Source organism: Schistocerca piceifrons, chromosome 6, assembly GCF_021461385.2.
Source record: "Schistocerca piceifrons isolate TAMUIC-IGC-003096 chromosome 6, iqSchPice1.1, whole genome shotgun sequence".
NCBI lineage: Eukaryota > Metazoa > Arthropoda > Insecta > Orthoptera > Acrididae > Schistocerca > Schistocerca piceifrons.
Window position 1 is genome coordinate 333572316 of NC_060143.1, and position 13463 is coordinate 333585778.

The window sequence follows — 13463 nt, forward strand, 5'->3', positions numbered from 1 at the left end:
GAGCTGCAGGCTAAGAACTGTGTCACCGTATTCTCTTAACTTTCGCTGCGTCTGGTCATCAAGCTGTCTGTTTATCTATTCCTTCGCAAATATATTTCCACTATGATACACCGGACTGATTTTTGCGTCTCAATTGTTTTTGTACCTCGTGTTTTCCACAGATGTTGGAGTACTGCCAAAAACGTATGCATTGCAAGGCGATTGTCTGGCCCAAATGCCAAAGTCCTGTTGGTTTCCTTGAGAAAAACTGCCAATCTGTTAATAAAGGAACGCATCCCAAATATGAGTCTATTTCTTTTTATATTATTATCAGAGTAGGTGAAGATGGTTGTGCGAGAAGCGCAATAAATGAAGACCATCCATGCGAAGTAGACAAGAAACTTTTATGGGACTGCTGCTCCACTTCCCCGCCCTTGCTCAGTTCGAAGATCTGTATAAATATAACCATTCAAGGTATTACGAAACCTTTTATAAATAAAACGAGGCTATAGAAAATGGTTGTTCTGGAAAGTGCACGAAACTCACAAAAGCACATACATAAACACGTTCGACGCGTCTTTTGTACACTGCCCCCCTGTCATAGAACGTGATATATATAGTTTTCTTACACGTGCGCCGCTCGGATAAGAAAAGAACTTCCCCTTTCCAAAGTAGCCATACCGGCATTTGCCTTGCGCGGTTTAGGGAAAGCGTGAAAAATAAAAACCTAGATTGCCTGATGAGGAATCGAGCCCCGCTACTCCTGACTGTCTTAGCCAAAGCGCCCCCTTACTCCATATGGCTTTATAGTTTCAGTGAAAGGAAAGCTATTATTATTCATCAATTGATCAATATGGGATTATACAGTATCTAATCAAAAGTAGCCCGATACCTCTATGTAATGCGGAATTGACCGCTAGGGTCACGAGAGGCGGACCCACCAGTATAAAAGAAGGTGGGGAGTACTGCGTTGTCTCTACAGAAGCAGTACAGCAGAAGCTGTCCGCAGGAGAGTTCAGTATCTTCGACCGTGGACTGGTCACGTGAGTAACGAATCTATCAAGGATATTTCAACCCTCCCAAAGCTGCACAAGTCGGCTGTTGGTGATGTTACTGTGAAGTGGAAACTCAAAGGAACAACAGCAGCGAAATCAAGATCAGACAGACCTCGCGAACTGACGGACAGGGACCGTCGAACACAGCGGAAGCAATCACCCATGGTATTACCAGTATTGCTGCTACCATAAGGACTGTTCTTAGGTAGTTAAGGAGAATGAAGTACAATGGTTGAGCACTCCTCAAAGCCATGTGTTTCTGCAGTCACTACTAAGCAACGCTTGAGATGATGTGAAGAACCGGCCGCTGTGACAGAGCGGTTCTAGGCGCTTCAGTCCGTAACCGCGCTGCTGTTACGGTGGCAGGTTCGAATCCTGCCTCGGGCATGGATATGTGTGATGTCCTTAGGTTAGTTAGGTTTAAGTAGTTCTAAGTCTAGGGGACTGATAAACTCAGATGTTAAGTCCCATTGTGCTCAGAGCCATATGAACCATTATATATATATATATATATATATATATATATATATATATATATATATATATATATATATATATATATATATACGAAGAGCGACGCCATTGGACAGTCGACGACTGGAAACGTGTGATTTGGCGATGATCTACGCTATACCCTGTGGCAGTCCAATGGAAGGGTTGCGGTTTGGCGAATTTCTGGAAAACGTTACTTGCCATCATGTGTAGCGCCATCTGTGAAGTGCGGAGGAGTTGGTCTTACGGTGTGGGTGTGTTTTTCATCGTTACCGTGCGGTCCCCTTATTGCGCTTAAGAAAACGATAAATGTGAGGAAAATTATCACATTTTACTGCATTGTGTACTGCATACAGTAGAGGAACTATTCGTAGACGATGATTGTTGGTATCAGCATGACAGTACATCTTGTCATAAAGGAGCATCTGTGAGGACAATAACACTCTTGAAATGGACTGGGTGCCCAAAGTCGCGACTTGAAGCCAATGGAACACCTTTGGGTTGAGTTGGAAGACCCACTTCGATCCAGAGGCTCCAGCGTCCAACTTCACTACCTTCTCTTGTTTCAGTTCCTGAGGAAGAAAGGGCTGTCATTCCTCTACAGACATTCAGACACCTCATTGTAAGTGTCCTCAACAGAGTTCAAGCCGTCAAACAGACAAAGGGTGGCCACCCCCATATTAATGTGCACTAACAGGACTCCGGACGCTTCTGATTAGGCGTCCCACACTCTGTCGCGTGGCGGCTCGCCGCCGCCAGGTGTAAGTATTTTTAGTCGACGCCATTCAGGCGACTTGTGCGTCGGTGATGACGAAATGATGATGAGCACAACACCACACCCAGTCCCCGTGCGCAGAAAACCTCAGAATCGGGGATTCGAATCCAGCCCCCTCGCTTGGGCATGCAGTCACGTTGACCCCGTAGCTACCAGGGCGGACTTTTGATCAGATAATGTATCTTCGGAGAGTCACACAGCCAATTTAAGCATGACTGCTTTGAGAAAAATTAAGACCAAATAACATGTCTCTCCTAGCTTCTTCAATCGCCAGATTTGAAGGTTATTTAACCAGTGCTATCTGTATCTAAGAGAGAGGGTGGCTGTTTCTATCATTTAATCCCAACCTCTGCAGCGGCGGTCTGTTGTTTTCTGTCTGCCACTTGGTGAGCTGCAGAGCTCCGCCTAAGAATAGTAATGTTGTTAACTCTGACTAGCACACAAATTTAACTTGCTCATTCCAGACGATACTGCACTGAGCTTACAAAAATCATGCAGTATTAACGTAGATACGTGCGCTATATGTCCAGAAGCCTCAGACTTCTCTTTCGCGATGCCACACTGGTAGTCCAGTACGTACCTCACTCTTCACTGCGATAGCGGGGTCATTCTATCTTGTAACCGCTAAAAATTTCGCAGGGCACTTTCAAGAGAATGGATCGATTGCTAACCCCTCTTACGTAATCAGAAGAGTTTGGATGCATTTGATCGTATTCTGTATTTATATTAACTGTGCCGAGTACCTTCTTGGGTGCGTCTTTTCGGCTTTATCAGGAAGTAATCGATGCAGCAAGCCGCTAGTGGGATTGGAGGGTAGGCCTACACAGTCGCTCAATCCCCTGCCTATTCCTGAGGGTATTTTCGTTCTGTCGTTACAACTACAAGAAAATGCGTGTTTTTTTCTCACCTTACGTTTTTCGCTTTTTGGGGTTAAAGCACCATCAGTGGTCTGTAATTAAAGATATTTACAATCTGATTTGTTTTTAAGATGGAAAAACAATTCTTTAACAATGTCTCGGTTTTTACTTACGGCGATTTCTGCGTGGTTTCTCGCCTACACTTAGGCCACTGATGGTGCTGCACATCAGTAAAGCGAATCGCGTCTGGTGAAAAAAACACGTATTTTCTTGTAGTCCACCCACGGAGGGAGAAACTTAACAAAACCTCGTTCAAACTATTCTTATATAGAAATTCTTCCGGTCCATATGTGGCATACAGCAAACCAGTGCTTAACAGTATTGGTTAAAAACAGTCTTGGCTGCAATTTTAGTTTTTTATTTTTCAACGACGCGTTTCGCCTTATTTAGGCATGTTCAGGTTATCCTAATTTGGTATTTCTTAGAAGAATCCAGTAGTCAGTGTAGCCAAAGGGCACCATCGAATACATCAGGCCAACATCGCCTTCGTTAAACTCAGTAAAAACTTTTCTAGATGGACGCGAGTGATACCAGGATTTGCATAACGCGTTCACGTTCACAGGAGCGAGTAACAGAATAAGACGGGGGCGTTACTACCTGAGCCCCCATCTTATTCTGTTACTCGCTCCTGTGAACGTGAACGCGTTATGCAAATCCTGGTATCACTCGCGTCCATCTAGAAAAGTTTTTACTGAGTTTAACGAAGGCGATGTTGGCCTGATGTATTCGATGGTGCCCTTTGGCTACACTGACTACTGGATTCTTCTAAGAAATACCAAATTAGGATAACCTGAACATGCCTAAATAAGGCGAAACGCGTCGTTGAAAAATAAAAAACTAAAATTGCAGCCAAGACTGTTTTTAACCAATATTCTTAAATACTGCTCGCCCGTCTGGGATCCGTACCACATAGGATCGATAGAGGAAGGTAACAGAAAAGATCTAAAGAGCAGCGCGTTTTGTTCCAGGTTCATTTACTGGGAGACGCTCACGAGACTTCAGTGGTAGATGCTGCAAGACAGGCGCACTGCATCACGGTTTGTTTTACTGTTAACAGTGGCGAGAGCGTAGCTTCCTTGAAGAGACAACAAATACATTGTTTCCTCCTACGCGTATTTCACTAAAAGATTAAAAAGATTCGAGGTCACACGGAGGCTTACCAGTGTTCATTCTCCCCTCAAACCATTCGCGACTGGAACAAAAATGGGGGAAGTGGCAGTGTTACACAAAATACCCCGCGCCGCACATCGTAATGTGGTTTGTGGAGTATAGACGTAATGGTATAGTATTAACCACAAGTAGGCCGCAAAAAAGACTCCATATCACGCTTTAGCCCTACTATCGACGGAAATGTCACAGTGGTGTTCTTTTCCCATCCATCAGGTCCGCCTTATTGAAAAACAACGTTTTAGTTTCTTCTCACCCAAACATGTTTCGCCACCACAATCACGTCGTCAGTGGTAAGCCTTTTATTCTCAAATTTAGTTAATATTAAAGATACTCACCACTCCTTTCATCTTTCTTCGTTTGCATATCATGAAAAGTCTCTTACTTTTTGCATTATTTTGTGGGAAGGTAGACATATTAAAGAGTTAAGTGTGGATTAGCTTTCGGGGCCAAGTGCGGTTCATATCCACCACAGGCTGTCCACATTTTAGTTTTCAGCTGTTTCCTTAGTTTAGCATAAATGTGCTCCAAATGGCACTACTGTCATCGTTAAAACAATGATATTTCTTTCGTAGTGATACCCACTTCTTTTTAAATCCTGTTACTGTGTCAAGATGTCATTCATTTATGAAATAATCAAATACTCTTGAATTTGATCAATTCCAGTTACTAGGATCCCAATATTTAAATCGCAGACCACATACCTCCCATACATGTTGCCGTCGTCGATCTGTAGAACTTCTTCTCCCTGACGTTTCGTTCTGAACTACGGAGAACGAAACGTCAGGGAGAAGAAGTCCTACAGATCGACCACGGCAACTTAGCCCGGAAGTGTTTACTGATGGAGTAAAATGTCTGTTATAGCTAAGAATCTGGCGACACGCGACAACTGACAGTGGGCAGCACGGCGCAAAAATGGATCCAAAATGTTCACACTAGGTCAAGTACCAAAGTCCGATGTGCAAGCTCTAACTTGGTGACGCTTCATTCTCTGCGGTGTCCATTGTTTGTCCTTCTGGCGCAAGGTTGTCATATTTTATCAGTGTATCGGGGGTCGCAGAGATAGACCTCTTCCGTGACTCAATTAACGTCACCACCCACGTTCCACTCGCCACAGGAAAGTTACTTTGCAGCTCTAACTGTTACCATTTACTTCTTTTTCTTTGTCATTAAATATATAGTATAACATGCAGCAGTCCTTGTATCTGTATTCTTATAACAGCGAAAAGAAAAATTCCGTCCATCCCAAAGGGCTATTTGCCTATGAACTGAATAGCATATAATTAAGAGGTTGTGGTCTGACATGATGTTAACCAACGCAGAAGGTAATTTTGTGGACCATACAAAAGACAAAACTCATTTGGTGTTAACCTCTCACAAAAGTCATATTTAAAGAGTAAAAAATTCAAAAGTTTCAAGCGAGTTCTAATTTCTTCGAAACGCCACTTTTGAACTCTCCTGAGCGCAACAATCAAAATATGAAGGCGCACATCGTGATCTTCAACACAAACCAAAGTCCTTGGCTGATCGTCTCCTTTCGTTCTAGCGCTATAACAAATCATGGCCAGACGATAGGTTATTCTCGTGGTCATTCCACATGTGATCGCTGTATATCTTCGTTTGCACCTTCGACAATAGAACCACGAACTGTCTCTCGTTGCGAGAAGTATGATTCCTTATCGCTTATCTACTCTTAATACCTACTGAACGTGTCTCACCCCCTTAAAAACCAGACATATCTCACCAACACAGCTATCGTAGGTGAATTTCCTTGAATAAAGGCACTGCACTCATATTCTGGTATACCTTGGGATTTAAAATTTCGTGAAGAGCCTAAACGGGAGGAAACGCAACTCATGTACGAACAATGCCAAACCAGATTACTGGGTTGGGTTTTTAAGTGTTAGCGGCAGCGGATCGGCAGAGAGAACATAAATAGAAACCGCTACAGCTAATATGAATTCGAAACAATTTAGGCAGTGAACTTCATGGTATGCATCTATTGTAGTTAACAACTGAATAATATAAAGGAAAACACATTCGCCTACAGTTTTCCATGTTTTTCACTAGGAAGCACAATACGTCTCGAATACTGAAGACACATCTTCTGGTGCTTAATACATCCCGTCATTATTTGTACATGTCACACAACAAAATGTTGACATGGAAAGAAAAACCAGAGTCTTTTTACCATGTAAATTATCTGTATTTCTAGTCTGTACACGCGCGTGACTAAAGGAGGATGTTGTTGTTTATGTTTTACGAGTCTACATCCAACATGGCGCCAACAATAGCCACCATGGATAAAACAACTGAAGAAAGTTGGGTGACTATTTATAACCGTAAGTGTTGGTGGTGAGATACGTTGTTCTACGGATTCAAGACAGACGAACCAAGTAAGATACTCACTCTTTTTACGGCCTTCGCGGACGGTGTAGCTGAGGTCCGTAAAGCCAATGTCGACAGGAGGCCGCTTGGGAAGATGCGTCAGCGTCTTGGGCTGGCTCGGCACGATGGTCACCTTCACCGACGACTTGCGCCTGTTGTTAAAACCAGCAGAAGACGCGGGCGCGCCATTAGCTTCGAGCAACTCTACGCCGGCGGAAGGCATGGCGGCGGCTGCAGCTGGACGTAGCGCGCGGCGGAGTCCTGCCTTTGCTTTCAGCTAGCTACAGCTACAGCTACGTCGCGGCGCGGCACAATCTGCGCTACGTCCTCTCTCCTCAACCGCCGTCCCTCGACTGACGTCGCTCCCGCTGCTGCTGCTGCTGCTGCGCCTGCGCGCCGCGTGCACATTACCTTGGCAACTAAGCGCAGTGCATGGCGCGGCCGCTTGGCGGCGCTGCGTTCGCGACCCCGTTCAGGCTATCAGTAGCTGCGTGTCAGCTGTTCTTATTGCGCTGAGAGAGGGACTCAGTGGAGGAACAACTGACAACATGAAATAATAGGAGTGACTCAAAAACGTCGACAGGACAGGTAATTTCTTGTAAATTGTGAGATGTGGCACTGGCAATAAAATTATAGGAGGTGTAAAGTGAACAAATTAGCAACTCAAATGAAGAGCGCCATTAAATTCTTCATTTTGTGGCCATGGTATTCATAGTTGCTATATAATTACTTACAGTATTCCAAATCCGTCTTTTTGGCTACTAAAAAGGCGAGAAAACATTACACAACTAATGTTTATATATGTAAACAAACATTACTGTTGGAATATTTCGTCATGCTTTACTTCAAGAAACGCACAGTAGTGTAAGCCAAAGTGAAATTAGGCCAAATACGTAACTTCCGGACGCTGTAATACTTGGAAGATGTTAGAAGAAATCATACAAAAATACAATGAGGTGACAGAAGTCATGGGATAGCGATATGCACATATACAAATAGCGGTAGTATCGCATACACAAGGTATAAAAGGGCACTGCATTGATGGAGCTGTCATTTCTACTCAGGTGATTCTTGTGAAAAAGTTTCCGACGTGATAATGGCTACACGACGGGGATTAACAGACTGCGAATGCGAAATGATAGCTGGAGCTGGACGCATGGGACATTCCATTTCGGAAACCGTTAGGGTATTGAATATTCCGAGATCCAAAGTGTCAAGAATCTGCCCAGTATACTATATTTCAGGCGTTACCTCTGACCACGAATAACGGTCTTCACTTAACGACAGAGAGCAGTGGCGCTTGCGTAGAGTTGTCGGTCCCAACAGACAAACAACACTACGTGAAATAACCGCAGAAATCAATGTGGGAGCTCCGTCGAACGTATCCGTTAGGACAGTGTGGTGGAATATGGCGTCAATGGTCTATGGCATCGGACGACTGACGCGAGTGTCTTTGCTTATCAGCACGACATTGCCTGAATCACCTCTCTTGGACTCGTAACCATATCGATCGTACACCAGACGACCAGCTGGTAAGAGCTAATGATAGGGTTCGAGTGCGACCCATGCACCACGAGGCCATGGACCTAAGCTTTCAACAAGGCACTGTGCAAGCTGGTGGTGGCTCCATAAAGGTGTGGACTGTGTTCACATGGATTGGGGTGGGTCCTATGGTCCAGCTGAACCGATCATTGACTGTAAATGGATATGTTCGGCTACTTGGAGACCACCTGCAGCCATTCGTGGACTTCACGTCCCCAAACATGTCACTGGGCCATAATTTTCGCCACTGGTTTTAAGAACATTCTGGACAATTCGAGCGAATGATTTGGTCACCCAGATCGCCCGACATGAATCCCACCGAACATTTAAGATGCGTAACCGAGACGTCAGTTCGTGTACAAAACTCTGCATCGGAACACTTCCGCAATTATGGTCGGCTGTAGAGGCAGCATGGCTTAATATTTCTGCAGGAGACTTCCAATGACTAATTGAGACCATTCCACGTCGAGTTGTTGTATTTCACCGCGTCAAAGGAAGTCCGTCACGATATCAGGAGATATCCCATGATTTTCGTCACTTGAGCGTACAACTACTGACGATGCGTCTAACACGTAAACTAAAAGCATACAGTAAAAGAAATGCCTATTTTTTAGTACTTGGAAAGACGGACTGAAATGCCTTAAGTAACAAATGAAGCGATATTCATAAGAGTTAAAGGAAGATCGAGGTTGTTATGATTCAAAAGAGAAAAGCTCACTGGATTCGAAGACGTTTGAGGAGAGACTCAAGGTAGTGGAAGAAGAAGACGAAGAATATTTTTAGAAGATAACTTTAAGAGAAAGAAGATAGGACTACGTAATAGGGAGAGAAGCAAAAGAAGGTAAAAATGGAGAACAAAATTCACAAACTACGTTCCTGGACTCCACATTATCCGCTGCACTTTCTAAACCTACCTTAAAATTTCAAATACAGTGAATTACATAAAATGTTATGAGCTGAGGCACCATTCTCAAAACGTAAAGGAAAACATTCTTTGTCTTACATCACACACTTCATATACAACCACAAAAATTCAGCCACAGGTGAAACAATACACAAACTTAAACCATATATTTTGAACTGGTGATCTGACTTGTAAATAACTTAATATTTTCTGAGATGCATGCCTTGCAGCCAACAAATATTTCTTCACTAATATCACCTTCACAAGCATCAAACAGCTTCATCACCGATTTATCTGCAGGGTGACAATTATTGAACTATATGAAAATAAAAACTAAATTAGTTACAAACTACGGGGTGCACACACTTTATTCAACTTGCAAACGTTACACAGATATTCGGATTTAGGTTATGACATGTTCGATGTGGGTGCCATCCATGGTGATGACGTGGCGCAGATGAATAGCGAAATTCTGCATGACCCGCTGAAGTGTCGGAACATCTATGCTGTCAATGACACCCTGAATGGCCGCTTTCAGCTCAGCAATGGTTTTGGGTTTATTGCTGTACACCCTGTCTTTAATATAGCCCCAGAAAAAGGAGTCACATGTGTTCAGATCCGGAGAATATGGCAGCCGATTGAAGCCCATGCTGGTGGCCTCTGGGTACCCAAAGTGCTCCTCCAGAACATCAAACACTCTCCTGCTTCGATCTCCGTCTTGCATGTACTACATATTGCCGAAATTAGAGTCACTTTATATAATAGTGATGAAATCATCTTCCAAAACTCCACGTATCGTTCGGCAGTCAGGAATATCGCACTGATTATTCCGTGACTGGACATTCCACACCACACAGTCGCCCGCTAAGGATGAAGAGACTTCTCGACCGCGAAATGCGGATTCTTAGTCCCCCAAATATGCCAACTTTGCTTATAGACAAACCCATCCAAATGAAAGTGGGCTTCGTCGCTAAACCAAACCATACTGCGCATACTAATTCCCGTCATGCCCCGCGGCCAATCGTGTAGTTTGAACGTCCTGACGCAAGCCATTCAGAAGATCAATAATTGTCACCTTGTATCAGCACATGGACATGTTTCAAGGGAAACCCATTACCAACAGTCCCACACGAAACTGTGCAGAATTAAAAGCGTTTACGTACTGACACCCCCTCAATGAACGGAGGAAATGAGAAATATCACTAAATCCTATTACCAATGAAGTGATACTTCCGACTTACACCTCATAGTGATGAGAGGGTGAGCGCCACGGGCGGCCAACGCACGCGGTAACCGAATGACTCTTGTCCTTGGATTGAGAAATTAACACTGAAGAGGAACCAATCTCACTGAAGATTAACAGCGGGAGGCTGCAGAAAGCAAGGAGAAACCACCTCATTAAAAATCCTTAAAGATAACTCAAGACAGAATGTAAATCAGAATCTATATTCCTTACAATGATACGTGACTCTGTCCTCAGTAAGGAGACAGCACACAGAGGAATCGTACCATATGGCACAGGGTGTACCATCCAGGTATAATTAGCTGCTTCATCTGCAGTCGCATTTCCCCAAAATCCCACACACCCTGGCAACCAGTAAAATGACATCACCCTGTCTTGCCACTGCAGCTGGAGAAGGACTTGGACGATCTTTCCTTAGTGTCTGCTGGCTAGTACCGCTATATGGATTGAAGGGAACATAGATGAATAAGCAGAGGTGGAATTTCGTAATCTGCCTACATTTAATCTGCTAGTCTTCTCTAGCAATCAAATACACCTCTGAATCGTAAACTGTAAACTCATTTGGTAAGTGAATCTTGAGCACAGTTTCAGGGAATACCACAGAGCAGCTGATGGAGTAGTCCTGGTTAGGTTGATTTACACACGGTGTCTCATTCAGAGGTATGAAAGGAACGATACTTTGAAGCAAAAACATTGATAAACATGGGCTCTAGAATGCATACCTTAAGAGCTATGAGCACTTGCTCAATAGAAGAGAGATGTTTCACAGTAGCGAAAATGTACAAGTACTCATGGTTCTTAAGGTTTGCACTTTACAGCCCATGTTTACTGGACATTTTCTCTTGTTTGTTGGAATTCAGTATTGTGTTGGACCATCCTTAGCCTTGATGACAGCTTCCACTCACGCAGGCATATGTTCAGTCAGGTACTGGAAGGTTTCTTGGGAACTGACAGCCCATTCTTCACGGAGTGCTGCACTGAGGAGAGGTATCGATGTCGGTCGGTGAGGCCTGGCACCAAGTCGGCGTTCCAAAATAGGATTCAGGTCAGGACTCTGTGAAGGTCAGTCCATTACAGGGATGTTATTGTCATGTAACCACTCCACCACAGGACGTGCATTATGAACAGGTGCTCGATCGAATTGAAAGATGTAATCGCCATCCCCGATTTGCTCTTCAACAGTGGGAAGCAAGAAGGTGCTTAAAACATCAATGTAGACCTGTGCTGTGATACGGCCACGGAAAACAACAAGGGGTGCAAACCCCTCCACGAAAAACGCAACCACACCGTAACACCACCGCCTCCGAATTTTACTGTTGGCACTACACACGCTGGCATGGGATCGGCACATTGTGTACCGTGATTCGTCACTCCATACAAAGTTTTTCCACTGTTCAATCGCCCAGTGCTTACGCTCCTTACACCAAGCGAGGCGTCGTTTGGCATTTACCGACGTGATGTGTGGCTTATGAGCAGCCACTCGACCACGAAATCCAAGTTTTCTCACCTCCCGGCTAACGGTCATAGTACTTGCAGTGGATCCTGATGCAGTTTGCAATTCCTGTGTGATGGTCTGGATAGATGTCTGCCTATTACACATTACGACCCTCTTCAACTGTCGGTGGTCTCTGTCAGTCAACAGACGAGGTCGGCCTGTACGCTTTTGTGCTGTAAGTGTCCCGTCACGTTTCCACTTCACTATCACGTCGGAAACAGTAGACCTAGGGATGTTTAGGAGTTTGGAACCCTCGCGTACAGACGCATGACACAAGTGACACCCAATCACCTAACCACGTTCGAAGTCCGTGAGTTTCGCGGAGCGCCCCATTCCGCTCTCTCACGATGTCTAGTGACTACTGAGGTCGCCGTTATGGAGTACCTGGCAGTAGGTGACATCACAGTGCACCTAATATAAAAACATATGTTTTTGGGCGTGTCTGCATACTTTTGATCACACAGTGTAGCTCTTAAGGTACGCATTTTCGAGCCTATGTTTGTACTAGAAAAATGGTTCAAATGGCTCTGAGCACTATGGGACTTAACGTCTGAGGTCATCAGTCCCCTAGAACTTAGAACTACTTAAACCTAACTAACCTAAGGACATCACATACATACATGCCCGAGGCAGGATTCGAACCTGCGACCGTAGCGGTCGCACGGTTCCAGACTGGAGCGCCTAGAACCGTTTTGTACTAGACTTTTTGCTTCGAATGATCGTTCCCGTCATATCTCAGAACATTTACCATTCCTCATGGGACACCCTGTATACTCCATTTATTAAGGAATAAGTCGATTCATATAAAGAAACGTGGTATACCATCTTATAAAAAGAGAAGCCATCAGTCGCTATGAAGCGATCGTTATTTTCTAGGCTGAAACAGAAATTAGACAGTCCAGTCAGATTGTTGTGAACACCTGGAAAAAGTCTGAATAAGCACCATTTACAGCGAGGACCGCTGCGAGACGTATAGGAAGAGAATCAGTGCGGTTCCGGAGGGTACCTACAGCGATGTGCAGCCATGACGACTCCATTGCCGTAACCAGCTGTGCTACATTCCTCGGTTGAGGATCCATGGCGCGAACAGCTCGATCGAGGTGGTCCCAGTGATTCTCGGTTGGGTTGTAATCCAGGAAGTTTGGTGGCCAGGGGAGTACGATTAACTCATCCTGGTACTCTTCGAGCCACGCACGTACACTGGGAACTGTGTGACACGTGGCATTGTCCTACTGGTAGATGCCATCGTGGCAAGAAAAAACAAACTGCTTGTAGGGATGGACATGGTCCCTAAGGATAGATGCATACGTGTGGTGGTCCATTGAGTCTTCCAGAACCACGAGATCACCCAGGAAATGCCATGAAAACATTCCCCAGACCACGATGCTCCCGCTTCCGCCCACCACCCTTCCGGTGATTGTTGCAGGGTGTTTGCTTTCACACGTTTCACGCCGTACACGTCGATGGCCATCCGTACGACGGATCATAAAGGGTGATTCATCTGTA

The 13463-nt window shown here is 44.6% G+C and overlaps 1 protein-coding gene across 2 annotated transcripts in view; it reads right to left on the bottom strand.

Annotated features, from left to right (window-relative positions):
- The window catches only part of LOC124802677 (ATP-binding cassette subfamily G member 4-like), a 311068-nt gene that overhangs the window by 137509 nt on the left and 160096 nt on the right, over positions 1-13463 (bottom strand). Inside the window, exon 2 of one of the 2 annotated variants that reach the window (XM_047263605.1) lies at positions 6795-6925. In XM_047263605.1, coding sequence (XP_047119561.1) covers positions 6795-6925 — 131 coding nt within the window. Of the gene's footprint in view, positions 1-6794; positions 7141-13463 lie in introns of those variants that run through there. The other variant, XM_047263604.1, reaches the window with a different exon arrangement.